Below are 26,809 nucleotides of genomic sequence, written 5' to 3' on the forward strand. Positions count from 1 at the left end.
TGCCTTAACAAAAATCTCCTCAAGTACGTTGGAATTAGAAATTAAGGCAGACTAATATGCACCGGTTCTAATTATTTTCGTAACAAAAAAACCGATAAATGAAAAACTAATTTGTCTTAAAATCTTGATTATCATCTCACACGTTATCGGTTCATTTTAGAGATGAAAATGCTATTTACTCTTCGAAAAATAATAATTAATTTTTTCGCTTAATCGCAAATAAATAAAATAAAATAAAATAAAATACACAAGTTTTTAGACAAACAATGAATACCAGACAGCGATTCTCTCTCCTCTCATCTCACTCTCTTGTTTCCAGTTTCCACGCCCAGTTTTCCATCCTGTCACGATTTCCCCAAAATTCATTTTTCTGCAATTTTTTGTTGTTGTTATTTTTGAGTAAATAAAGTTTCGATTTTTTACCCAAGGAGTAAGACCGTGGAGGATTGCAGTTAGGGTTTCGTCGTTAAACCTCCTGCAAATCTCCTTCGGAGGCGACAGAAGCTGTGGAGTGTTTCGGAATCGTAGAAAGGGGGAAGGTTAGGTTTTCTTGCGGACTCGATTTGGGAGGGGTTAGTCTCTGGCGACAATGGCCAGCAACTTGCCGATGAGCCCTCAGTTGGAGCAGATCCATGGCGAAATCCACGACAATTTTCGAGCCCTCGCGTAAGTCTCTGTATTTTCGAGTTAGCATTTCGATTTTCATCGGTTACTGAATAAATTTCAGAGCTTTGATATTTCTTCAAGTGTTTGAATTTTATGAGCATTGTTGATTGTGTGAATTCGATGATTTCTGAGAGTCCTGGAATGTTTGACATCTGACGAAAGAAATTAGAGGGATGGGAAAATCAATTCGCTTGTTTTGTAATTCGTTTGTGTATTCTTACGAAATTTAGTTAGATTGATGACCGTAAACTGTAGTTGAGCATTATTGATTTACCGTAGATTCAGTTGCTAAGGCGATTCGAAGAGGATATGTGCTTCCTCAGCTGTTCCAATAATACTCAACCTCTTTTCGATGTTTTCGGGAGTGTTGAGTAACATTGTTTCTCTTTAGAAACTTAAAGTGGGTGTCTTTTGGATAACACAAATAAATTTACTAGCTTTCAAGACTCGAGTTGCTCTATCGATTTTGCACATTGATGCATAAAGCATTGGCATTGGTTATGCGAGGGAACCAAATACCGAAGTGAAAAAATTTATTTTGGCCATGCTCTTGATGATTCATTACTACTCCCGTGCTACCTAGAGGGCAATAATATTATTGCTTCCACAGCCGCTTAAATTTTTTTTGGCATCCATACTTGAAACCCGAGGGCAGCAACAACCATGATATACTATCTGGAAACTGATGGATAATGAGGGAGATATTAGTCAAATAGTAGCCATTGCTTAGTATTTGTTCTTTATTAGAGTCTCATTTAGCTTCCACTTGTTTAGGTGGTTGCTGAAACCAGATGCCATTGTTGTATCACAGTTCTTCACTGCCTCCGTCGGACCCAGTGTACTCTTTATTATCACTAACCATCGTGATTGTGCAGTGCATTTTGTTAATCTCTCATGTTTGTGTCACCAACTGCACATGATACTTCTTGTTGTGCACCATCTTACGTGTTAACTGTTTGTCTATTTTTCTTCTACAAGGTGTAGTCACTTAATGAAAGAACAATTCATCTCTTTGCGGACTATTTCTTTGTTTCATTTGTTGGGGGAAGTGCTGGGGTTGTTGCACTAGATACATGTATTCCAATTTCCGTATTAAACTGATCACGTTATAATTATTGTGACTTCGTTTTTTGTTTCAGAAATGGCTTCCAGAAGCTGGATAAGATCAAAGACTCCAATAGACAAAGTAAACAGCTGGAGGAACTTACAGGAAAGATGAGGGAATGTAAAAGGTATGCCACATATGGGATTTTACTCTCTGACACTTTGTCTGATACTTTTAGTAACTGAGGATCTTGGACAATCTTAATTTTCACATTCTTTGAAGAGAGAAAATAAGACAGACAAAATGTTGTCACAACATCCAATGCAATGTCCAAAATTCAACAATTCTTGCTCAAAGACTTCATTAGGTTACTTTGGAAGTTTGAAGAATTAGTAACTTATTAACAAAGACAAATTAGGTTGGAGCCATAAAAGTTTCCTCAAGTATAACTAGGATCTTGATGTGAGCGACTTTAAGTCATGCTTATATACAAGCCCCACATCCAGTTCCTGGACTCCCATGCATCTCTTCATTTTTTATTTTTTGGGGGATGTTGGAAGAATTCAGGTGTGCGATGATTGCCGTTATGCTACATGAAAGAAAAAAATAGCTAAAAAGGGAAATAGAATCTCAGTTCTTGAGGTATTTTGTTTTAGATAAATTGCAGAGTATGATCTTGTAAATACTTTGTTTCAGATTAATTAAAGAGTTTGATCGTGAAGTCAAGGACGAGGAGAGCCGAAATCCTCCTGACGTGAATAAACAGCTTAATGATGAAAAGCAATCTATGGTAAGTTGTTGTGAGCTTTTGTCTTTTTCCATCACATAAATGCACAGGTACACTGTACCACTTGCATTTTTACAAACTCTGTGACTACTTTTGACCGGTCTATTAGTGCACAAGACCTTTCCGGGAACACAATATCTATTAGTTTCTGCTAGTGTAACAACTCCATCTAATTATCATGCTTCATTTTGCAGATCAAAGAGCTGAATTCATATGTGCAATTGAGAAAAACGTAAGTCCAGTATGCATTCTATGTTATTGTCAATACTATGGAGTCTAATTGGTTTAGCATGTTGCCTTCAGTCCTAATATTCATGGGATAAATAAATTAACCCACAAACACAACAAATTATTGTATATTACAGTCCTTGAATTCTAAACCCTGTCACTCTTCGTGCTCTGGGTATCTGTGATTTTTTAAAGTGATTTTCATACTCTAGCTGAACTGCAGGTATATGAATAGCCTTGGTAACAAGAAAGTCGAACTCTTTGATATGGGAGCAGGAGTTAGTGAACCCACTGCTGATGAGAATGTTCAAATGGCTTCAGGTAGTTTTGTCATTCTGCATATCTTTGAGCTTAGTTTGAATTTGTAGAAATGAGCTTTTTCCTATATCTCTTTCAAGCTTTAGCCGTTAATCATGCTATGTTAATCAGCATGCGGTCTTTTAATGATAGTACAAAGTAAAGGTGTATCAAACTTTGTAAAGCTCAATCTGCTTGGACCATTCTATCTATGTCTTCTTGTTTTGTGCCTGATTTGATGAAAAGATTTGTCTGACCACCTTTCTGCATGTATTTCTGATAGCTATGTCAAATCAAGAACTAATCAATTCTGGGATGAAAACAATGGATGAGACTGATCAGGTCATTGAACGCTCTAAAAAGGTGAACAGCTATCCCAGAAAAAAAAACCTTCAACTTTAAGTTTGAGTATTTTATTTTGCCGGCAATTTTAACTCGATAGTTTGTTGATAGGTTGTTGAGCAAACAGTTGAAGTGGGAACTCAAACTGCTGTTACCTTAAAGGGCCAAGTCAGTATGTTCACCTATTGTCTCTATACCTTTCATTTCAAGAGTTTAGACTAACATTGTTCAACTCCATAACTTGTAGACTGACCAAATGGGCCGCATTGTAAATGAGCTGGACACAATTCAGTTTTCAATTAAGAAGGCCTCTCAGCTTGTAAAGGAGATTGGTAGACAGGTCAGTTGAGATCTCACCCCTTAGATACTCTACTTGTATATTTTTCTAACAAACGCTATTTTTTTCCTCTATATTTTCAGGTGGCAACAGATAAATGCATCATGCTTTTTCTTTTGCTTATTGTAATTGGTGTAATAGCAATTATTGTTGTGAAGGTATGTTGTTTGATTCATTTATCTATTGCCGTAGATTTGCTACCCATTTTACACATTTTTTTTAATACTCAGGAAGTCACACATTAAGTTACACAGAGATATCTGCAGAGTTGTATTATAGGAACTTTTTCCGGAGGAAATTTGTTGATGAGTTTGGCAAGTTATTTCTGACGGATTGTGAACCCTGCTACCTATTTTCCTCTCCCTGTTAAATTGTTAGTAATGCATGGGAAAATTGATGCTTTCCTTCTCAGGAGTGTGTTCAAATCCTCCTGGCAAAAAATTCAAAGTTGAGAAATGACTACATCTGTTCCTAACTGTAATGTCTGTTTATATTTCAGATTGTGAACCCCAGCAATAAAAACATAAGGGATATCCCTGGATTGGCGCCGCCTGCTGCAAGGAGGCTTTTGTCAACGAGTCCTCTGCAACAGTTCGAATAGTTTCCTCCTCTTTTTCAGGATTCAATTTTTCCGACATAGGTACTATGATTCATGTTCTGGGGATGCGGAGGAGGCTCAGAGGAATACTTGTGCATCGATCGGTCTTTTCTTTTACTTATACATTATTCTTGCCCGAGTTGTGCATATTGTTTGTGATTCTCTATGTAAATCACGCGAGTCCTTTCTTTTTTGCTTTGGTTTGAATGGCCATCCACGGTTCTTTCTGTAATCTTTCCAAGACTGTTTTAGTTATAGAGAGATGCACTTTGCTCTATATCTACCTGCGATTTAGATGTATTGCCTTCCAATATGTATTCACATTGTTTTATTCTAATTTCTAGTGAATATCGAAGCGCCTTGTTGCAAGTTCTGTGCCATTTTCTGCTCCGTCACAGGTTCACACAATGTGGGAGGGCCTGCGTGTTTCGAGTTCCAGCAATAAGCGGTAATTACAACAGTAAACGAGATTGAAGTCCATATCGAGCTTCATCAACAACGCGGTAAGTAGCAGTTTATTCAAAAAAATATAACTCGCAATTGAGAATCAATTCGTAACATCTGAGACTAATGAATCAGAGCTCATGTTCTAACCACAAAACTCCAGCAACAGAAAAAATACAGAGAACAGACAGACCGCCGCATGATAAACTTTGGGTTTCTCCATTACTACCTGGACTACATATAACAAGGAGAAATGCGTAATTCGACAAGGCTCTTGACAAATTAATGGTGAGCTTGTTCACCCGATGACCATGGGTCATAAGCTACCATCTACAAAATTCAACCGGCAAATCATGCATTCACTTCCTAAAACCGAAAGTAATACAATGAACTGCCCCCGTGGTTGAGCGCTTTAAAGTCTGTTCCCTGGAAAGAATTAAGGGTCTAGAGTTTGAAAAGAATCTGCATACTCCGTTTCTGGACTTTCCTTTTCCAAACATCAATCTACACGCAAGTTCGTGAATCATGCGGCATAGTTGCCAGCCTGTGTTCGTCCAATGTGAGACAACCTTGTTGATTGAGTTAAGGGTGTTTCTTCATCAACATCATCAGAGGCTGAACCAGCCCCTCCAGGGATAAAAATATCAGAGGACTTTTTCTCCATCTTCCAATCCTGTATTGGCCGGCACAGAGAACACGTGTTACAAAACAATTATGGGAACTTTAACAAAAAGCTCCAGATACTGTTCATTTTAACGAAAAACCACATTTTAACACTAAAAAATCAATCATAATACTATTCACTTTACCTTTTATTTTGTCTTTATCGTTAATACTCAAAAGTTTTCAAACCTTTTTCATTAGTTTTCCTTTTTATAAGGGGATCAAGGACTCCAAACATTTTACCGGAAATCAAATTCTAGAGAAAGCAAACCTTCGAAATTCTCTCAGGAATGCTTTCAGAAGGTAGCTGAGATGCACGAACATCCTTGACCTTTATGTAATTGTACATGACAACACCACACAGTGCTGCAGGCCAAATTGACTGGTCAGCCAAAACTTCACATTTAAACATGTATAAAATGCAGTTGTAACTTCGAAACTTTCAAGTTAAGATATATGGAGAGCTACCTATGGCATAACCGATTATGTTCAGCCTGGTTATAATAGACTCTGGAAATATAACAGTTGAAAGGGCAATCAATATCCAGTCTTTCAGAACACCAGCAACCCGGATGGTAACTGCTCCAGTTCTACCAATTACTAAGAATATGGAGAAGTTCAAAGCCAAAGCACAAAGAGCATTGGAGAAAAAGATCCAGAAGTTGAACTGAAACTGTGAATATTCTATTGCAGACTTCTCAAGTAACAACCAAGGCACAAACAGGAAGACAAAACTGCAAAAATAAATGAAACAATAATGGTGAGATGCTGAAGCTATGGCATGCCTGTCAATAGTGTACACTTAATTTTGATTTTCCTGTTTCTGCTTCCACAAGCATCAATGGAAAAAGTCAATTGAGTACAGAACCGTGTTTAAATCACATGCATCCATCAATAAGGAGATGTAGAACTTCATCAGAATAAGGGTGTAAACAGAAGGAATGGAGATTTCCCATGGTACAGATGGATCGTTCTTATACTGATAGTAAGCTTACTATGTTTCATCCACAAAATTGTGAATCCCAGCCATATAATATAAGTTACAGATTCAGAAACTCAAAATTACAAGAAATAGTAAGTTAAAGAATAATTGGCATTCACTATCAGAACTAAATTCTAGAAATGAGTCACTATTCTCTATCAAGATTGTTACGGATGCCAAAGAACTAATATGCTACTTATTCATACTTTGCAATTGGAAAAAGTAGAGTTCATATATTGCGATTGGAGAAAATAGTGTTTGCCTAAATTCCAACTCCTATGATGCATACAAGTCCAAGCATGATAGTATAATACCTGCATGGGGCGATATAGTACAAGCTGGTGATTGGATTTAGAGTCAAGCCCTTCTTCTGTAGAAGGACTTGTGTTAAGACCAGTCTAAGAGCTTCTGCAAAGATGCCCGTAACCTGGTACACTGTACCAACTACATTAAAATGAATCTCCCCGTATGAGGAAATGACAACTCCAACACTGACCAGCAACATGTTTGTGAACACATCGCACCTTGGTTTGTCAGTGCCACACAATACAGCCATGATAAAAGTAGCCACTGGCACTGCAGTATTGAATGTAGATAGATATAAGCAGTCATTTCTTTGCGTTTAAAAGCATCATTATTGTAGTAAAATAGATATCATGAGTCTCTGCATCAGCACACATACTTAGAGCTTTAAGCATTTGGATGAACGCCACTGAAATATGCAAGTAAGCAGTGTTTCCAAACCTGTAATGACAGAAAAAGAAAAGTTCAAAACAAAAAAACTTGAATTCTCGTCTTGAATCTTGATAAGTGCAATTCACAACAATGCAAAACTTGACAAGCATACAATTCCTAAATGTGGGCATTGCATTTGAGCCCAAATCTGGACAACTCAACCAACAAGGGACACCAATTCTTGAAGGAAGTTCGGACATTCTACATCAGGGAATCTAAGCATAAGTCCATTGTTTACCACAAAATGAGAAATTGTAAGAGAACAGATTGGCACAAGTAACATTAAGTCTCTACGCATTTTAGTATTTTCATCGTTGAGAGGCATGAGCCTAGTTACAGTCAAATCTGAAAATTTTGACCGTAACCTTTACATAAAATATGACAATAACCATCTAAGCCAAAACAACATCCATGCCCTTATTAGTTGCATTATTAGCCAAAACACCCAATTACATTTCAATTCAGTGCTTACCAAAGACTTGATGCAAAGAACGCACTGATTGGAATTACACATGTTGCATATCTGCCATATAAAGGGAAAAAAAAAAATAAGAAAAACAATTTGGACAAAAAAAATTAATAACAAGTCGGAGCCTAAATTCAGCCTACATACTTACATTTCAAATGTCATTTTGACAGGAGCTACAACCTGCAAATTCACAGAGGAATAAATAAGGAGAACAAAAGCAATAAATGAATACAACAAAAACAAAAATATGGAGTAGTGACACATGCATAACAGAAAACTGATACTTGCATAAGATGCAGCCAAAAAAAAAAAAAGGAAAGAAACTAGAGCACACCGTGTGTACCCTAACTCTGCACAATTGATGACAAACTATAAATTTTGAAATTCAATAAAATTTCAAAATTGGCTTCTATAGCTCCAGTTAAATCCTATTTCACTCTGGCCATATAGGACATCAGTTACATGCCTTGTCCCGCTATAGACTAACCTAACCCACTATCTTTTTGGCAGTCTCCCTTCTCATTCAGAGTTGGGCAGCATCAGTTTCGAAATCATTCATGTATTAACTACTGATATGAGCAAATTCAGGAAAAGCAGAGAAGGTAAGAATCCTAATGGACACAAACAGCAGACATCAACTCAACCAAGATCTCAAGGTAATCAAAGTGATGTGAATCACAGATGAGTTCCAGTCAGATAAAGTTAATAGCGAGGATTAATATGTCAGGGAAATTATATGATATCACTTCGATTGTCAACTAAACGAAAATCCACTACCTGTCAATACGTTAAACTGGCTTGACAGAGATATCAACACCTATGTCAAAAGTAATTTGGAGATACAAAAAGCATATCCAAAAATAAAGAGTCAGTCATACCTTGAAAACACGAACAAGTAAAAATGCTACTAGTCCAGAAAACCCCATATGAATCATTGTAAGTGTGATGGGTAATGGAAAATTGAAGTATTTTGGAGACAGAACCCACTGCAAGGAAATTCACCCAGAAAATCTTCAGTAAAACAAGGAGGAAAATAATAGCTCAGAGTTTCAGTTTAACCAATAAAGATTATCGGTAACCCGCAATATAGATATAAACATGCAAATCAGTAATGGCAAGATATACAAATGAAGTACTGAGGAGGAAGTACCTTGTTGTACAATATAACGCCGGACGAAAGCAGAATGTAGATGAACAGGTAAAAATAAGTCAGCAACAGCGGTTTGCTGATCATCTTGGGCATTTTTTCTTTTATCAAACGACCTAATGTATGATTTTCTGGCCTTTAGACTATCTTATTCAACATTTTTCACTCCGCAAATGTTATGCAGTCCTAAACCCAGAACCGGAAGAGGACCTCCTCGTGCCCTCAATCACAGATTTGTGTGAGGATCAAATATTGCAATGGCTGCACCGACTCGAATGCTTAAATCCTGAAAGTGAAGGCACAAATGAGAGAAACATACTACAGTACCATACACCTTAACCAAACAACAAGGAAAGCATCAAACATTTGTTTATTAAAATAGTAGGAAATGGTATAAAAATTAAAAATGGAAGCTGCAGAGAAATTGGGGAAATGGGCAAGCACAGAATCTGATCCAAGACAATTAGCAACAAGCATTCAACAAAGAATCACGCCATGGCTTCTTCAAGAACTAACAAAACCAACATTTCCCAATTGGAAACCGAAAAGGGCAGATCTAAAAGGGACCCAAAACAACAAAGCGAGAGAAGCCCAATTCAGATTCTGATCCAAAACACAAAACCCATGTCGAATTCAAGACGAACGAGCTTACCCAACAGTCGAAATCAACTGGAACTCGCTTCGAATCTGAAAAACCCCCGCTTAATTTCAGAGATCTACCCACTTGGGAAAGAAGACAAAGCGAGGCTGAGTAAAGGAGAAAGAGAGGGAGAGAGGGAGAGAGAAATGGGATCAAGGACTGGGAAATGGTTGGTGACAGTGGGTGGGCAAATGAGTACAATAAATAAGGCTGGGAAAGCTAAGAGAGGGAAGAAAGTGGGGTTATCGATGAATCACAGAGAGAGAGCACGTGGGGTAGCCTGAATCAGAAGAAAGAAGGGAAATTTACGACTAGCAACAAGCAAACCAGCAAAGAGAGCAAGAAGGAAAGGGGCCCGCTTGCCTTGCCCTCCTTCTCCTACCTAGGGGTGGGTTCAAAAAACCGAAAACCGAAAAAAACCGAAAACCAAACCGAACCGAAGCCGAAAAAAACCGAACCGAAAAAAAACCGAACCGAAACTGCCAAACCGAATTGAACCGAATCTGGTTGGTTCGGTTTCGGTTTTTGAGGTCCGGAAACCGAACCGGACCGAACCGAACCGAAAAAAAAAATCATATATAAATTCTAAAAAAACATGTAGGCGCCGGGGTTTGAACCCCTTCCCTATAGCTTAGGATTAGTTGCTGCAAGCCAACTTGACTGTGGGCTTTGAGTTGTTATTATTGTACCAGTACAATATTTATAGGCTTCTTGTATTTAATGCTTTATAAAATTTCTTAAACTTTACAAACCCTAGCCGTCTCACACTTTATCTCACTTCCCATTTCAGATTTCAAACTCCTCCGCTGCGTCCTCTCTCTGCCTTTTGCTTCCTCAGCCCCTCTCTCTCTCTCTCTCTCTCTCTCTCCTTCCTCTCTTCCTCCAAATCACTCTCTCTCCAGTCTTCTCATGTCCTCCTCACGGATTCCTTCTTCCAAACCATGATTTTCCCTCGCCCCTTTCGAATCAGAACCCCCTCTAAATTGGAAGATTCGAATCCGGGTTTTCCGATCTCTCACAGGTAATTTTCGAATCAAAACTAATATGATTTATAATTTTATATTGTGATTTACTGAATTAAAATGGGTTTTTCTTTTCATTATTTGTTGGGATTTGCATGTTATAATCTTTGCAGATTTGTTGGGAATTTATATTGTAATTTTCGTATTCATTTGCAGATTTGTTGGGATTTTATATTGTGATTTACTGAATTAAAATGGGTTTTTCTTTTAATTATTAGTTGGGATTTTGCATGTTATAATCTTTGCAGATTTGTTGGGATTTGGGATTTTATATTGTAATTTTCGTTTTCATTTGCAGATTTGTTCCAGTTCGTATTCATTTGCAGATTTCTTCCAGTGCAGATTTGCAGATTTGTTACAGTTCATATTCATTTGCACCAACACCCAATAAGTTTCTGCATCTTCAGTGCTCGCAACCAATCGTTTCAGATTTGTTCCAAATTAAAAAAAAAAATATTATGGAAAAAACCGAACCGGACTGAAACCGAACCGAAAAAAATCAAAACCGAAAAAACCGAACCGAAAAAAAACCGAAAAAATTTGAACCGAACCGAACTGAACCGAAATTTCGGTTCGGTTTCGGTTTTGACTAAAAACCGAACCGTTTCAAACCGAACCCAGCCCTACTCCTACCTAGTCAGAGAGAGAGAGAGAGAATGCAACAGTATCTTTGGCCGAAGGAAGACCAAGCGTTATCTGGGCCTTCCTCTCACTGTCTGATTGCGACTTACTGGCTTTGTTTGCCACAGAAAGAGGAGAGCGAAGAATAATAAGCGTTTTTCTATAAATCCCGCGTTTTTGTTCTCTCTCTCTCTCTACTATTTTACCGGACGGTTTTGTTTTATTACGTGTTGTTGATTATGACTTTCATAAAACAATTTCACTATTAGCGTCACGTTTTGGTTTAATAATGTATAAATTTCTCTCCGCACGTTATTGGGTTGTTGAAACGAGATTGAATATTTGGTTTAATAATGTTTAAATTTCTCTCTGCACGTTATTAGGTTGTTGAAACGATATTGAATCTTTCAGTAAATCTGTTGCTTTCATTCTTAAGACTTCTCTTTGGTCAGTCACTCACTCATTTTCTAACTGAGTATGCATGTCGAATTGTCAATCTCATAATCAAAGACTAAACATCACTGCAATTGCGTAGAGTTGTGCACTGTACGATATAGTGCGTCGTCAAGGTCCCTTCAATGAACGGTCGCTCATGCATAGCGGGTAAGTGATTCTTTATCGTAGACGTACGTGAATTTTACAATAAATTCCATATGCATTAGCAGTTACGTACACCCACCAACGACTGACTAGCATTATCATTCTTCCCAAACCGTACTATTGATGGAAAGATTAACCTTCCTAGTTGTTGTGCACAAAATAATACCACGTGTTTTATAAAGGAAGTATCGCAAGTTGGACGTAGGGACACATATTACACGATGGTTAAAAGGTGGTATGAGCCAAAAAAAAACATTTCATTTACTTGTCACTTTAGTACTAGGATAGAAGCATAGAGCCATTTCAAATCGACCTGGATTGTCGGCCCTCTCCTATCTCATCTTATTCTATTTATGTGGTCACGATTAAGCCACGTCAATATTTTATATTGATTTTTTTTTATAGAAATAATAAGACAAAAAGCAATGAGAATATAAAATATTGACGTGATTTAACCGTGACCACAGAAATAGAAAGGGATGAGAAGGGTATGGGATGAGGAGGGCAGACAATCCAGGTCCATTTCTGATACCCTAAATGTTATGGGTGCCTCCAAAGTTGTCAGGCTGGAATGGCTAGAACCTAGAGAGGTTCCCCTTTATAATATATATTGGAGTTTGGAGTCTTTTGACCTTCCTAATAGTGGTTAGTGTATATTTTGGCTTTGCCCTGGCTGTATATGAATTCTGATGTAATGACATTGTAACCACAACAAACTCAATTAGTAGTTTATCAGAAAAAAAAAAAAAAAAAAAAAAACTCAATTAGTGAAGCTATAATCTAAATATTTTATGGTGCTCCATAGTATATTTAATTTCAGAGAGTACTCTAGAGCTGATCATTGTGATTCTCCATAACTTTTCAACAAAATGAATTGATTTAGTGGGCAAAAACTTGAGTGTAATTGGGAATATATTTTGATCAAGGAGTATTTTGTATGATCAATTTTCATGTAATGATCGGGTGCAAAATACAATTTTCTTAGCTAGGTATGGGATGATAATTGACATCAGTATATTGTTGTGAGTATCGTTAGATATATGTCAACAATCCGTAATAAAATAAATATGCTAATAATAAATACGAATAAATGTATTCCAGAGGCTCAACAAGATGAAATATTAATTAAGCAGAGTAATAAAAGATCGAGGCTTGCGTACCGCAATGTCCTTTAAACAGAAATTTCGCCCCTACTCAGTGCTTGTAGTTCTACGGACGTCTGCTTCACCAGGATTCAACGATCTAAGTCAGAAATTCCAGCACCAGAAAATTGACTTCTGGCGAATATTAATGTGGTTCTCTCAGAAAGGATGTTTATGATTGCAGGAGAAGATTTATGATTTTTTTTTTTTGTATTCTAAATGCCATGCAGATGAATGTATATATATCAGATAGATGACTGTTTGCAATAGGTATGAGAATGGGGTGTGATTGTTGGGAGACATCTTCAGAAAGAACTCTCAGACTTCATCTGAAAGGATGAGTCTTTTCATAATAAATAAATAATTAATTAAATTCAAATTTAATTAAAAATAATTAAGTAAATCCGAAAAATAATTAATTAAATAATTTAATTATTATAGCCCAAGAGCCCCACCCATCTTTTGACAATTAAATATATATTATTTATAATTAATTATATATTAATTACCAATTAATTAGTACACCCCAAAGCCCAACCCCAAGGGTGAGCCCAATTTTAGTCTCCATACCTATTACTCCAATCACTTTCTTTAAAGGACGAAGCCTTATAAAGTGATAAAATCTTTTGGGAATGTCCAATGTGGGATAAAGAAATTTCTACTCAAACTACTCAAATTTCCAACAAGTATGAATTCTATATTTGAAAAGAGAAGTTTTGCTTACTGATTTAAATAATCCTAAGAGACTCTCTTGTGCTGCCAATTGATTTTAGGTTGGAAGAAAAGGAAAGTCTTGCCTACTTATTTAAGTAATTATAAGCATGTCTGTCCTGATTTGAAAAGAGAAGTCTTGCCTATTGAATGACTAAATGACGTTAGTTTTAATTGATTTTTTGTAGAGAACATATTTACATAATGATTTCTAATATAAACATTTCTTATTATAAACACAAAGTTCTATAAATCGATCTCACATTAGTTGGTCAAGTGTAATGTGACAATAATTAACAAGGCTCGCAGCATGAATGAGTCAAAATCAAATTCGATGGCTCAATGAAAGTAATGCAATTGATATTTGATATTCCTGACAAAAACTCTTGCAATTTGTATTATGTAGGGTCTTTTTTCATAAATATTCATGGACAAAGACAAGATGATGGAATATATATCTAAATTTCTATTCACTAATGGGATTCAAGCGTCTGTATAGACATTTTAGATGTCGCTGTTGAAATCCCTCGAGCAATGCGTGCAGTTTGACAAATTGGAAAATGATTCTCTTCTGAGTATATGCTCAGGATCCTGCTGAGCAGGACACGGCTATAAAAAGATGGATCTCTTTAAAATTATAATAATTGTAATTGTTGGATTTTCATCCAATGGTCCTCGTGTCCTGCTCATGAGAGAATCTTTTTCTTGACAAATTTTCATCAACAAATTAATGGTCAGAAAGTGGATGGGACTAGAGAAATTTAGAATATAGGGTTTGGACCACGACTGAAAACAAGTTAAATTACACATCACACATCACAATTAATTGGAATCATCGGACAGGCCAACTACTCTAATACAGCTGCATAATTACTATTTTTAATCATTTTTAGGTCACATTATTTCTCTAATCCCATCCCAAAGGCCTTCTTATGGAGATATCTTAATAAACGCTACAAGAAGAAGCACCATTTTTGGCTTCTAACCTGAATTCGATACAATTAATAGGATATGAAATGACATTTGACTTGATCTGTTTACGTGTCTAGTTGAATGATGGTGTATATAGTTCTTGGCATATGATAGAGAGGGAATCCCAAAGTGTACATGATGTCATCGAATATAATGTAAATACTCTTAACCACTTGAGTTACAAACTTTTTGAAAACATCTTGCAAGACATTGCATTAAAACAATTCGAAAGGAGTTGTACCAACCATGCTACTTAGACACATAAAATTGACCACATTGCTGACTACTTTTTTAACATAGGTGAATTCTACACACAACTGTGAAGTCCATCTATAGAAGAAAGGTGGTCGACAATATAGTTTTTTTATGTGTCTAAGTAGTATTATTGGTTTCGAGCCATTTGTGTCCATGACCACATGGTCTAGTGGCACCTCATATTTCACTTTATTGAAGGAAGTTTAAGTTCAAATTTCATGAACAATAGTTTGTTAAATTCAGAATAGAAAAGAAAACAAGTCTAGAATCCCTTTATTTAATTTGGGCCTTACTATTTTTGGGCGGACTCAAACACATTTCAAATTTTGGGCCTCAATAACTTCGAACACATCCAACGGCCACAAAATCAAGTGTCTTTCCCAACACAGTAGTAGTATTCTGGGGTCCTAAGTTGTTCCTCTGTATCTTTCTAAACAGAAGAAGTTTATCTTGAAGTAAGTGCTCCAAGTCCAATTTTTTTAGCCTTCATCATTAAGCTGGAAAAAGGGAGTGTGACACAACCATATTGAATTCATATGGAAAATTAGGAATCACACTTCTACAGTCGGACAAAAATTGAGTGTAATACCAATTTAAAGAACTCACGAGTTCGATATATCAAACTTAAGAGTGTGTTACCAATGAACTCATAGTAGTGTAACAATAGTATTACAGTAATCAAACTTAGATATTTGATTCCTATATATATGTATCACACTCACCTAAATCACCGTGGAGGGCTTTACAAACCATAAACAAAAAATTAAGTGACTATGTCATAGTTAGGCCTAAAAATTCTGTGAGATTTGCAATTATGGTGTCAAAAGTTCAATGGAATGAGCCACATCAACAACAACGTTGGAGATTGGAGGTTAATAGAAAATACCAAATAATATAATTAGGGGAAAAGATAATTTCATTAGAAAATTTTATTTCATTAATTATTGCATTAAAACTGCATTAATTATAAATTAATCAAATCAGTAACATAAGTTGATGCTTCCCAGCTAACAACCGTATATTATCTAAACAGAAACAGATGTTGCTGTTTCAACAACTGATGCAATATGTCATCAGCTGCATAATTACTATTTTAAACCATTTTCAGGTCACATTATATCTTTACCAATTGTACACACGTTATGTATGTGCTTAACATTTTGAGAATAACATTTACAATGAGAGAAAATATAATATGGTCACTAAAGTTTTTTGATGTCGACCTTGAAACAATTTTTCGTTGCTTAAGAGATTGTTCACATCTTTAGCGACTATTTCTGGATAACTATTTCGTCACTAAAAGTTTATTTTATTTGGAAGAAAAACTTGGAAGATAAAATGAGGGCAACTGATATAGTTACCTAGCTATGAGGTTTTAAAAAAAATGAGTTTTAACGAAAAGCCCAAGGTATTGTTCACTTTAACAAAAAACCACATTTTAACACTAAAAAGTCAAACTCAATTTACCCTTTATTTTGTCTTTATTGTTAAAACTCAAAGTTTTCAAGCCCTTTCATTAGTTTTCCTTTTAAAAAAACAATAAATTTTTTTTGTGTTTAAATAACTATATTGCCCATAATTTTTATTTTGGTTATTTTCTTAGTTTTAGTCTCTTTTGGTTGATAAAGAGAATTTTGTTAATAAGTTGTTTAGATAATTAAATGTACAAGTGCATAAGCATGCTAATTTAAACATTATTCTTCTTCCATGAAAATTCCAAGAGCATGCAAATTGGGGATCATGAGAATAAATTAGAGTTTGAAATGCCCATTGGCTTCTTCCTATCATCCTGTCCAAGCCTTGCTCTAACTACCAACATCAAAGATTCCTTTTTAGTTGATCAAGTTTGGCTTCATAATATATTGGGAACCAAATCTATATAAGAAAGTTGATTGGGTTTGCCACTCTCAATTCACTCAAATTATAACACACATATTGACCTTTGAGCTCGTAATTTTAGGCTGTTTATAATTTAGTTTTTTAGATACAAATAAAAAACATGAGTTATATTGTTAGATAAACTGATACATTATATTAGCATGTCTATCATATGGAGTATCATATAAAGTATATATATTATTAGTTCACTACATTTATCTTTATGGTAAAGGGCATATTCTATTTCGATAGCATCATCTACTAATATTATCAACAGCTTATTATCATATCGACAATTTATCATTTAGTAAAGAAGTATAACTAGAAATAAACTGATCGTAATATTATATATGCCATGCGGATCGTAGTATATACAGGATTATTGTAATCCAATCCAAATTTTTTATTTTTTTTTTGGTATGCTTTAGGTTAAGAGACAAGTAGAAGATTTAATTTTGACCATTGTCTATGTGACCTGTATGAAACCCTAAAGAACCTGTTAAGCTTTAAGATTTGGGACCATAAAATATATGAACCTGTATATATATCACGCTTGCCCTCAAAACATAGGACATTGAGTTCCCTTGAGGATTCTGTACAGCACATTCTTTTTCCTACTTTTTCATTAAAATACAAGGCAAAATGCATGACCAAACTTGACCTTGATTTTCCTTGCTGCTACAAAATTGCAAAACCTAATTATACTGCCGACGAAAGAGAAAAAAAAAAAGACAAACCTGACTTTATATATTTTTAGCATCTGCATCAAGAATAAGAATAAAAATAGAGAAACATGTTTCTTTAACAACCGAAGAAACTTTGAGAGTCTCTTAAGTCACTTAATAGTACGGTTTAGTGATAATTTTTTCATTTGTAAACGAATAGTCTTGAGTTTGAATCTCGTAAAAGATGAGTTCGATATCAAATTATTCTTGTAATGCAAATATGTTGTAGCATAAATAAAAAAAATAACACATTGTAGCTATCTACTCATGTTGAGAATATAGTTACTTAAGTTTGGCTGTTTAGTTTTAGAAACCCTAACCACTGTCTTAACAATTTCTTAATTGGATGATTATATTATATTAAACAGGTGACCGACACCTACTAGCTTACAAGATGACATTGTTAGCATCATTCGATTTTAAGTTAACATTTGAACTGTTAGATATTTTCCTACTTTTTCCCAATTAAGCATGAAATTTAACACACTTTTGTGAGAAGTCAATAATATTTGCGTGTGGGGAAGAACTATGCCAACCTTTTATTAGCATATTCAATCTTGACGGAGCTGGTCCCATAGGATAAGTTTTTCTGGAAGACAACAACACATCAAAGTAGTTTCTATTTTAGAGATTGAATAAAAAATTTATTAACAACGACCAATAATACATATGGTGAACATGTTAAACGTAATCAAGAGATTACACACGCTAAATAAAGCATTACAAATTTATAGTTACAAACTCATGAGTGTCATACAATTCCTTAGTTACGAAGGACCCTACCAACAAAAAAGATAATGCTCTCAAGGACTAAACCTTGCAAATTGTCGAACTACCGTAAAGGTACCATGAGAAAAAGACTGCACAGACCTCTAATGATCTTGCAACTGTCCGCAAAGAAGCACTGCTATGAGTCACCTCCAACAAGTATCAAACTTCCTCTTCACAATCATTTGACATGTGCACAATACCACACAAGAAACCCAAAACCAACTCCCTCGACTCTGAACAATAGCCATCACTCAAAGATTTGAGTTTGAGCAGTAAGTCATAGGCGCTACAAAGACTTTCTCAAGAGAGCGAGAGCGATCATAACCAAAAAATGAAGATAGTCAGAAGATACGATAAACATAAAGGAAAAGGGAAGGAAGAGATTGTCGCTAAGACCAAACAGGGTCGGCGACGAAGGGTTTTTCTCTCTATCGGCTATATATCGCATGAGTTGAAGTTAACACATGCAATAAGAAAATCACTAGCGAATGCACTACGACTAACTAAACTGAAATATTGGTTTTTTTCAATATTTTGTTTCACATAATTTTTTTTTACCTTACGTGGTTAAGAACAGTTATTCAGGAGTTCTTGGTACCGGCCAAGCAAAAATAATATGAATAGCGAGCCATCTACACGAGGCAAATGTTTTGTTCTTATGCTTTTTTAATATAGGGCGGTGACTAACTAAAACATTGATTTATAGAGCCATATTTTGCTAAGATAAAACACACCATTAAGGCTTGTTTAGTCAGTTGTCTCAAACTGACAAGAAAGGCAGTTGAGATGTAAACATGTGAGTTTTTAGGTGGAAGCTTCTATCATATATATGTCCACGATTTAATATCGAACTAACTATAAATATATCGGCATTGCATTCATATGAGCTGAGCTTAAGACCAGCGATCAACTAAGTGAAGATCGGATGTTGCTTGACCAACTCATGATGTGCATATTGTTTATGCTTGATTCACATTTTCATTTTTCTGGAAAATGATACGATATTCATTACAATGAAGAGAATACATAAAAATGATCAGGTGTAAAAAATATCAATTCGTTAAAACCTTGCTGGGATTCCTAAACCCTAATTCACACTTGAGAAAAAGGGTTTTTCTTGTTCTTTCCCCCCAGGAGATTTTAGGGTTTCTTAAAGTTCATTTGGGAGTTTGATTTAGTAATTGTCAAGGTATTCCTAAATCTCATTGGATTCTATTTAATCATATTCCATGCTTGGGTGACTAATCTGAACTCTTTTAAACTTTTTAAAGTAGTCTTAAGGGGCCAAAGACAAAGGCTTATCTTCCAAACTATTATCTTATTCTATATTCTCCACTTTAAGCGAAGCCTTGTGCAATGCTCAAAAACCAAGTGCAAAGTATATGAAATTTGAAAAACGATTCTGTATAAGTAAGCTAATACGAGCTTAGAATTCGTTATCAATCATTAAATCATCCCATAGAAGTTATTATGTGCTATTTATACAAAAACACTAATTTTTTAAATCCAGCCTTTCACGACAATCAAATTGTCAAATCACAATGCATGTTTTGTACTTCCATACCCTAATAATTCAAGGGGTACCTATATACAAGCGTGTTTACAATACATACGGTGGATGACCAGATTCAAAAACCAATAAATTCAAGTACAACATTTTAAGTATCATTTTTGTGGATGACTCCCTCATAATTTAAACTTAAGACATTTTTTAATGTTGAGAAGAGAAGTATCGCTAAATGAATAGTTGAACGATAACTTAATTAGCTCTATAGTTACTAAACATTGCCATATATGATCAGGAGTAAGGCATGAATTCAGGTGTCTGTACAGGTAGGTTCACAAAACAAAACAATAAATGATGAACATGGACAACATGTGAAGTCATGCAGACGGAGATGGACTGTACATGCATTGCAGTGAGCAGATAATAATAATAATGAATAGTTTAAGAAGCAGAGACGTGTTATGTAGTCTATGTATCTGAAATGTGAAGCAATCTGACATTTCAACCTATAGCTAGGTATATGATCGAGTCCTCAGCCACCTGCATTCACTGTACCAACCAATCCTGCTACTGCTAAACATGATTGATCCTGCTCTAAGAAATGGAACTGGATCCTCCCTGAGCTCAGGATGAGGATCCTTCTGAGCAGTCCATTTGGACCGTTGAAATTTAATCCAACGGCTTCAAATAGGGGGTTCCTCTAAAAGTTATAATAATTACAGCCGTTGAATCAAGTTTGAACGGTCCGGATGGGTTACTCATGAAGATCCCCATCCTGAGCTCAGGAGAGGATCCAGTTCCCTAAGAAATGCAAATGCCGCAAGCTGACATATTAGTTGACTATAATATATACATACTCTCTCGGTCTTTCACCTATAGCTAGTAGCTTATTGGTTCTTGTATTGTGAAACCCTAATGAGATATTTACTTACATAACGGGAAGTAAAAAATCGAGAAACTTATGAATAAAAGAAATGTGGAATGAGAACTGGATACAACGTACTACTTTCCTTAGTTGATGTAATTATTGGTTTTGACGATATTGGGTTATAGATTATAAGATGAAATTCACGTACCTAATAAATGCTGAAAAGTCAGGAATTGTAGTGATTTACTTTGCTCGAGTACCAATTCATGATAAGTAATAAGTTAATAACATGCAATAGGTTAAACATCGGCCATCTTGTGAACGAGAGTTTATACAAACACTTAGGTATCGTTTGGTATGCAGACGGGATGAGACAAAATGGAATCGGATGGGATAGGACGGAACGGAATGGATAGGGAGCAAAGATGTCCTCGGATGGAAACAAGGAGGAAGAAAAAGGAGACGGAGAGGTTATAATTTTGTGTTCCATGGATGTGGAACGAGTCGTTCCAGGGGGTGAGGGCGAATGAAAATTCACTCAAAATTCGTCCTGGGAAACAACGCGTTCCACCCGTTTTAGGCGCACCAAACGTGGGACGAAACGTCTCGTTCCACTCTATTCCGTCCCGTCCCACGTACCAAACGGTACCTTAAGCAACAGTTACAAAACCAAAAATCAACTTCAACGGATCCATGCCCATGCACGGTGCACCCAGATTGCATTTTCCCCCGAGAAATAATTTTCAATTTTATTTTCAAAAACAGATGATATATTAGTATATTATCAGGGGTATTTTGGGGTCAGGAGCGTATACAATTTGGTACGGAGTTGCAGTCTGTTTCCTTGACTATTCCGACCTACTAAATTTGAACATCCCAACCTCAATGATTAAAGAAAAAATAGAAATTCACAAAGCTCAAGGAAAGAAAAATTTGCAAATTTCATGAAATGATTAAATATTCATAAATATGAGAAATTTTTAATTATGACTGAAATACGGATGGTAACATCACGTGTTTTTATGTAAGTGATGAAAATTTTTATTTTTTAAGTTATTAACTTTTTAACATATGTATCCCACCATTTATATAACGACATGTAATGTATCGTTCCGTATGACGATCACACTACAAAATCTTTCCATAACTAGGGCATCAAAAGGTCTTTGGTTAATTTGCCGTCCAGTCTGTTCATTTGACCTTTGAACCCCCCCCCCCCCTTTTTATGCTTTCCTTTCACAATTTGTGCTCAACATTTCTTCAAGGTCACACTGATTAATTGTCCCCCATGTAATCATAACCCCTTTTTGTATTTAAATACATTTATTTTATTTAAAAATGGATGTTTGACTAACAAAAACGTTTTTTGTCGTAAGAAAACGTTGTTATTTCTTCTTAAAATAATGCCAAGAAGGGAATACGAATTTGTAAACTCTCAAGTTCACACTTTTTGTTCGTAATTTAGAATATAATCATGTTGAACAAAATATTATAAATTCTCTAGAGAAAATGAAAATACCGAAAAAAGAAGGGTCTTGTGTTAAATGCTAAACCTGATTAAGTTTCAGATTGTCTGTCACCCTCGGCACGCATTTAGACATCACTATAAAGGATTAAAACAAATAAAAAGAAGGGAAAGAGAGAAATTTGAAGAAACAGCAAAAGAAAGCTTCAATTTTTTTCATGCTTCTGTTTTACTGTATGTAATGTTGTAAGGCAGTCTCTCTCTCTCTCCCTCCTCCTCATCACCTACCACTGACAACTCCACCCCTTCTTATTAACCCCACCACCACCATTTGCTCTCTCCAGAATTCCATGTGCCTCTTCTCTTCTCCATTCCCCTTGGACTGCACAGACACACATTAGCCTCTGTTCTTGTGAGTTGTGAACCCCCATTTTTGTTTGGAGTTTTTCAAAGGGGCAAGTGCTTGTGGGGAAGAGTGCTGCTCTGCCTCTGTCTCACCATCTGAGCTTGGATACAAGAACCCATTTCCCAATTGAGAAAACCCAGAAAGGAACCCCACCAATATTTACATTACAAATAATGGGATTGATTTGGTTCTGTGGCAGCAGCCCCATTTCCAAGCTGGTTTTTTCTGGGTTCTTTGGAGATCTAGAAGATTGAGTTGAAGAAGCCTTTCAAATTGAATTTGAGGAATAAAGGTACCAATTCAGAAACTTCCAGTGTATGGAGCCTCTCTATATGGTTACTTTTGGTGCATTTATATACATTATATATATATATATATATATATATTCCCTGTTTGTTTGCTGAGCTAAATGTGGAAACGATTAGGAAATGGAGTTTCTGAAGATTTTACTGTTCTTGTTGTTAACCTGTAGAATGTTAAAAGTTCATGCTTGTTTCAACTTTTGTGGGTAATGTAGAACTGGACTGAGCTAAGCCAAGCGGTTGTTGTATTAGGCTTATTGGGTTTCTGCAGTTATTGGTTTAATTGGGTTGGGTAATAAATGTTTAAAGTTTTGGTCTTTTTCGATTGTGTATATATTGGACAATATGGAATGATGTGGGAAATGCATTAGTTGGTCCTGCTGTTAATATGTTTTCACTGTATGAAAGTGGGTGGAATTGGAAAGGAGAAATCTTTGTGCATTTTTTCCTACTTTTCCTTTGGTTTGTAGTTTGAATGTCATATTGAGGCTGAGTTTGTTTCCCTGATCACTTTGGTGTTATGTGATCTGCGTAGTCTTTGTGAGATTGTGGATTGTGGTTGAGTCTGTTTCCCTGACCATGTTGGTTTTCCGCTCTCTCTCTCTCTCGCACTACATATTTGTTTCGTAGCACACTAACTTCTACCGCTTTGTTTACTTTTATTATGTTCCCAATTTGTGAATATGTGTTTTTGTCATTGAAAAGAAAAAAATTGATGGGCATTGAAAGAGGTGAAATTTTACATAGACAAGCAGTTAAATTCAGTAACAAAATGGTAGATATGCAAAAGATAAGAGTTTTTTATGCATGGAATTGGAGTTTCTAATTTCTTTGTTTTGAACTCTGCAGGGTCCTTTTTATCAAGAGTAAATGGCATCTGGTCTTGATACTGTATTGACCAAGAAGACATTTGTCTTCGGTTTAAAGGTTTGGGTATTAACGGGGATCATTGTGGGAGTTTTTATAGTGATGATTCTTGCGGTGATATCAATTTGTCTTACTTCGCGAAAGAGATCCAGAAAGTCTACTGACATGCTTCCTCTGCGCAGAATTCCAAATGATTCAAAGGAAATCAAAGAGATTAGGGTAGATCAAGCTTGTGCAAATAACTACGTACCCCGTAGTAGTTCTTTTCTCACCCTTGGCGATAAATTCAGTGACAGAGAGTCTGAGAAAGTTTTGATCCATAAGAATGGAGATGGTAGCAGTCGATCAGGCTCATTTAACAATGGGGAGAAGGAAAATGTTGGTTCTCAATCTGGAGATGAGTGTGGTGCAGCTTATATGTATGAGCCTTCTTCACAGCCTATAACTGCACCTTCACCTCTATCTGGTCTACCTGAATTCTCTCGCCTTGGTTGGGGTCACTGGTTTACATTAAGGGACCTTGAGTTCGCAACAGGTCGGTTTTCAAAGGAAAATGTCATTGGTGAGGGTGGATATGGAGTTGTTTATCGGGGTAATCTGATTAATGGATCTCCTGTGGCTGTGAAGAAGCTACTCAACAACCTGTAAGATGCATCTTATTTCAGTAGCTTTATGGATTTCTGTTTTTTCTATCTTCTGTTTTCCTTACAATTCAATTGTTTGGGCTTATAACATATATATTTTCAATCATCACACAGAGGACAAGCAGAGAAGGAATTCAGAGTGGAAGTTGAGGCTATTGGGCATGTACGACACAAAAACTTGGTTCGACTTTTGGGATACTGCATCGAAGGAACCCACAGGTATTTCTCTGTAATTTTATGTAATGACTTCTACATGGTAAAATACAGGCAGTCATATTATTATTTGCTGAGCACCTTGTTTTGGATAAATAGAGAGTACTATGTCACATCCTTAGTTACATGTATAATCCATTCATACTTAAAACACGTGTGTTTTGTTCAGGTTGCTGGTTTATGAATATGTCAACAACGGAAATTTGGAGCAATGGCTTCATGGAGCTATGCGTCATCATGGATATCTCACATGGGAGGCACGCATGAAAGTTCTCCTTGGCACCGCTAAAGCGTAGGTCTTCCTATACCTTTGTTTGAGTTTTTCACCCTTGTGGTTTATCTTTTTCTGACTCTTTTTTTTCACATATTTCAGGCTGGCTTATTTGCATGAGGCCATTGAACCCAAAGTTGTGCATCGAGACATTAAGTCAAGCAATATCTTACTTGATGATGATTTCAATGCTAAGATATCTGATTTTGGTCTGGCAAAGTTGCTAGGTGCCGGGAAGAGTCATATTACAACTAGAGTTATGGGTACCTTTGGGTGAGTACCTTTTCTCCTTTAGGAACAGTTGCAATTTCTTGTACGAAGATTCTTGTGATGGTAGAAGAACACTATATCATAATTCTAGAGTAATCAATTCTTATCGGTTCCTTTCATCATTCTGTTTTTCAGATATGTGGCCCCAGAATATGCCAACTCTGGCCTTCTAAATGAGAAGAGTGATGTTTATAGCTTTGGGGTTGTGATTTTGGAAGCAATCACTGGAAGAGATCCGGTGGATTATGGTCGGCCAGCACAAGAGGTATGACAAAATTGTTACTATTGTGAAGTGAGAATTTTGAGATCAAATATGCATCTTAGTTTTGCATTCGTATATTGATTAGTTAAGGATGCATGTCATATTCGATAATCAGCTTTTAAATTCATTTTAGTTTGCACAGGAAAATTCTTTGCTTCCGAACAAATGGATACCCCAAAAAAACCTTGGAGTTGTTTGATGTGTTCTGTGACAGCTAACTATCTTTATATCTGCTTCCTTTAGGGGAACAAAAAAGAAGAAAAAGGAATGATACCTGTGTAGTAACAGTTGCCCTTACACCTGCTGTGTGCGTCTTGCAGGTAAATTTGGTAGATTGGCTCAAGATGATGGTTGGAGGCAGGCGTTCAGAAGAGCTGGTAGATCCGAACATTGAGACCAAGCCATCTACGAGTGCCCTTAAACGAGCCCTCTTGACTGCACTGAGGTGTGTAGATCCAGATTCTGATAAAAGGCCTAAGATGGGTCAAGTGGTTCGCATGCTTGAATCGGAGGAGTATCCCATACCTCGAGAGGTACGTTTCTGAAATCATCTTTGAAATAACAATGCTAAACAGACCTTATATCCATTTGACACAAATATAGATTTCATTCGAATTTTTGGTTTGCGTGGCTTGTTTTTTCAATTCATCTCATCGTTATACTCTGAGGAGTTCATAAGTTGATCTATCTAATGTAACTTGGCTGGAATTCAGGACCGAAGACGCCGCAGAAGTCAAGCAGGGAACACAGAAGCCGAGTCTCTAAATTCTGATACAGATTGGAGTGAGAAGCCAACTACAAAGACAGATAGCAGAAGGAACCGTCGAACATAGGCAAATGGCGAATCAATCATAGAAATGCAAGGAATACAAATCAAAGGGGACATGTTACACTCGTTTAAAGCTTTCATATTCTTCAGCCTACCATAGTTGTGATCAAAGGAAGGAACTGAAACGAGATAAAGGAAAGGACCAGAACGAAAGGAACTTTTTTTTACTTGTTTTTTTGAATATATAAACCTACTTATAGGTGTTGAGAGATGGTTTTTGTGTATGGAGTGGCACTAGAAGGGGATGCCTTAGCCACCGAGTGTGTACAGTTATCGGTTTTTTCTCTTCCTTTTTTTCTTTAGGTGATTGTAATTCATGAGATTTTTTCTGAGACATGCTAAAGTTTACAGGAAGAAACGTTTTTGGCTTGCATTGTGTGTTTCTACTACCAGCATTGTGTTAGGTTTACGACCGCGACGGGAGCTTGGTTGAATGTCAAGCCATGTTGCCGTGCATTTGAAGCAAACTGTGAGATGTGAAACTCAGCACAAGGAAAGGCAGTCATATAATTGCCAAGTTCAATATAAGGGTTGCGTGTCATGTGATTTTGGAGGCTAAAATTGCACATCATGTGCATTGATTTATTGCTAAGCACGGGAAGGCTATTTTTCTCCTTTCATGCTCCCAACTTTTCTTGAGTAATTGCAGACACACAGTACCAACACATTTAATTGTTCGATTTGATTTAACGCTCGTTGGTCATTCAGTTTAAACCGTTGGATCAAATCTAAGGCTTTGTGTTTTTACAGATAGGATTGAATATGGCTGTGCATTTTTTTGTTTTTTTGTTTATGCTTGGCAATATTAACCAGGCAACGCTTCAAATT

General features: G+C 36.2%; 3 protein-coding genes and 1 long non-coding RNA gene across 4 annotated transcripts; 3 read left to right on the plus strand and 1 right to left on the minus strand.

Moving 5' to 3' along the window:
- Window positions 1-246: 246 nt before the first annotated feature.
- Window positions 247-4,669, plus strand: LOC126596023 (novel plant SNARE 13-like). Its single transcript, XM_050262450.1, has 10 exons — window positions 247-666; window positions 1,806-1,898; window positions 2,408-2,501; window positions 2,693-2,730; window positions 2,950-3,047; window positions 3,307-3,386; window positions 3,477-3,533; window positions 3,613-3,705; window positions 3,786-3,860; window positions 4,202-4,669. The coding sequence occupies exons 1-10, from the start codon at window positions 590-592 to the stop codon at window positions 4,301-4,303; spliced, it is 807 nt and encodes a 268-aa protein (XP_050118407.1). The 5' UTR covers window positions 247-589; the 3' UTR covers window positions 4,304-4,669.
- A 145-nt stretch (window positions 4,670-4,814) lies between these two features.
- Window positions 4,815-9,762, minus strand: LOC126596021 (probable sugar phosphate/phosphate translocator At3g17430). The gene is made up of 10 exons (XM_050262448.1): window positions 9,393-9,762; window positions 8,744-9,026; window positions 8,472-8,579; window positions 7,742-7,773; window positions 7,597-7,647; window positions 7,072-7,133; window positions 6,704-6,965; window positions 5,876-6,141; window positions 5,679-5,773; window positions 4,815-5,417 (listed from the first exon to the last, which is right to left on the minus strand). The coding sequence occupies exons 2-10, from the start codon at window positions 8,834-8,836 to the stop codon at window positions 5,268-5,270; spliced, it is 1,119 nt and encodes a 372-aa protein (XP_050118405.1). The 5' UTR covers window positions 8,837-9,026; window positions 9,393-9,762; the 3' UTR covers window positions 4,815-5,267.
- A 15-nt stretch (window positions 9,763-9,777) lies between these two features.
- Window positions 9,778-10,763, plus strand: LOC126596024 (uncharacterized). The gene is made up of 2 exons (XR_007613806.1): window positions 9,778-10,401; window positions 10,701-10,763. It is a non-coding gene; the product is annotated as an uncharacterized LOC126596024 (long non-coding RNA).
- An 11,323-nt stretch (window positions 10,764-22,086) lies between these two features.
- LOC126596020 (probable receptor-like protein kinase At5g18500) lies at window positions 22,087-26,354 on the plus strand. The gene is made up of 8 exons (XM_050262447.1): window positions 22,087-22,615; window positions 23,475-24,136; window positions 24,251-24,355; window positions 24,519-24,641; window positions 24,723-24,893; window positions 25,026-25,155; window positions 25,473-25,685; window positions 25,866-26,354. Exons 2-8 carry the CDS (start codon window positions 23,496-23,498, stop codon window positions 25,983-25,985), a joined length of 1,503 nt encoding a protein of 500 aa, XP_050118404.1. The 5' UTR covers window positions 22,087-22,615; window positions 23,475-23,495; the 3' UTR covers window positions 25,986-26,354.
- The last annotated feature ends 455 nt before the right edge of the window (window positions 26,355-26,809 follow it).

Source organism: Malus sylvestris, chromosome 13 (genome assembly GCF_916048215.2).
Source record: "Malus sylvestris chromosome 13, drMalSylv7.2, whole genome shotgun sequence".
Classification (NCBI taxonomy): domain Eukaryota; kingdom Viridiplantae; phylum Streptophyta; class Magnoliopsida; order Rosales; family Rosaceae; genus Malus; species Malus sylvestris.

What these genes read in the sequence shown, in the direction of transcription:
- LOC126596023 (XM_050262450.1), top strand. Translation starts at nt 590, where the DNA reads ATGGCCAGCAACTTGCCGATGAGCCCTCAGTTGGAGCAGATCCATGGC. An exon ending in AAGATGAGGGAATGTAAAAG is followed by an intron (nt 1,899 to 2,407) that starts GTATGCCACATA and finishes ACTTTGTTTCAG; the next exon opens with ATTAATTAAAGAGTTTGATC. An exon ending in TAAAGGAGATTGGTAGACAG is followed by an intron (nt 3,706 to 3,785) that starts GTCAGTTGAGAT and finishes CTATATTTTCAG; the next exon opens with GTGGCAACAGATAAATGCAT.
- LOC126596021 (XM_050262448.1), bottom strand. Translation starts at nt 8,836, where the DNA reads ATGCCCAAGATGATCAGCAAACCGCTGTTGCTGACTTATTTTTACCTG. An exon ending in GCGTTATATTGTACAACAAG is followed by an intron (nt 8,580 to 8,743) that starts GTACTTCCTCCT and finishes ATTTCCTTGCAG; the next exon opens with TGGGTTCTGTCTCCAAAATA. An exon ending in CCAAATGCTTAAAGCTCTAA is followed by an intron (nt 6,966 to 7,071) that starts GTATGTGTGCTG and finishes TCAATACTGCAG; the next exon opens with TGCCAGTGGCTACTTTTATC.
- LOC126596020 (XM_050262447.1), top strand. Translation starts at nt 23,496, where the DNA reads ATGGCATCTGGTCTTGATACTGTATTGACCAAGAAGACATTTGTCTTC. An exon ending in CTCCTTGGCACCGCTAAAGC is followed by an intron (nt 24,642 to 24,722) that starts GTAGGTCTTCCT and finishes CACATATTTCAG; the next exon opens with GCTGGCTTATTTGCATGAGG. An exon ending in AGAGTTATGGGTACCTTTGG is followed by an intron (nt 24,894 to 25,025) that starts GTGAGTACCTTT and finishes TCTGTTTTTCAG; the next exon opens with ATATGTGGCCCCAGAATATG.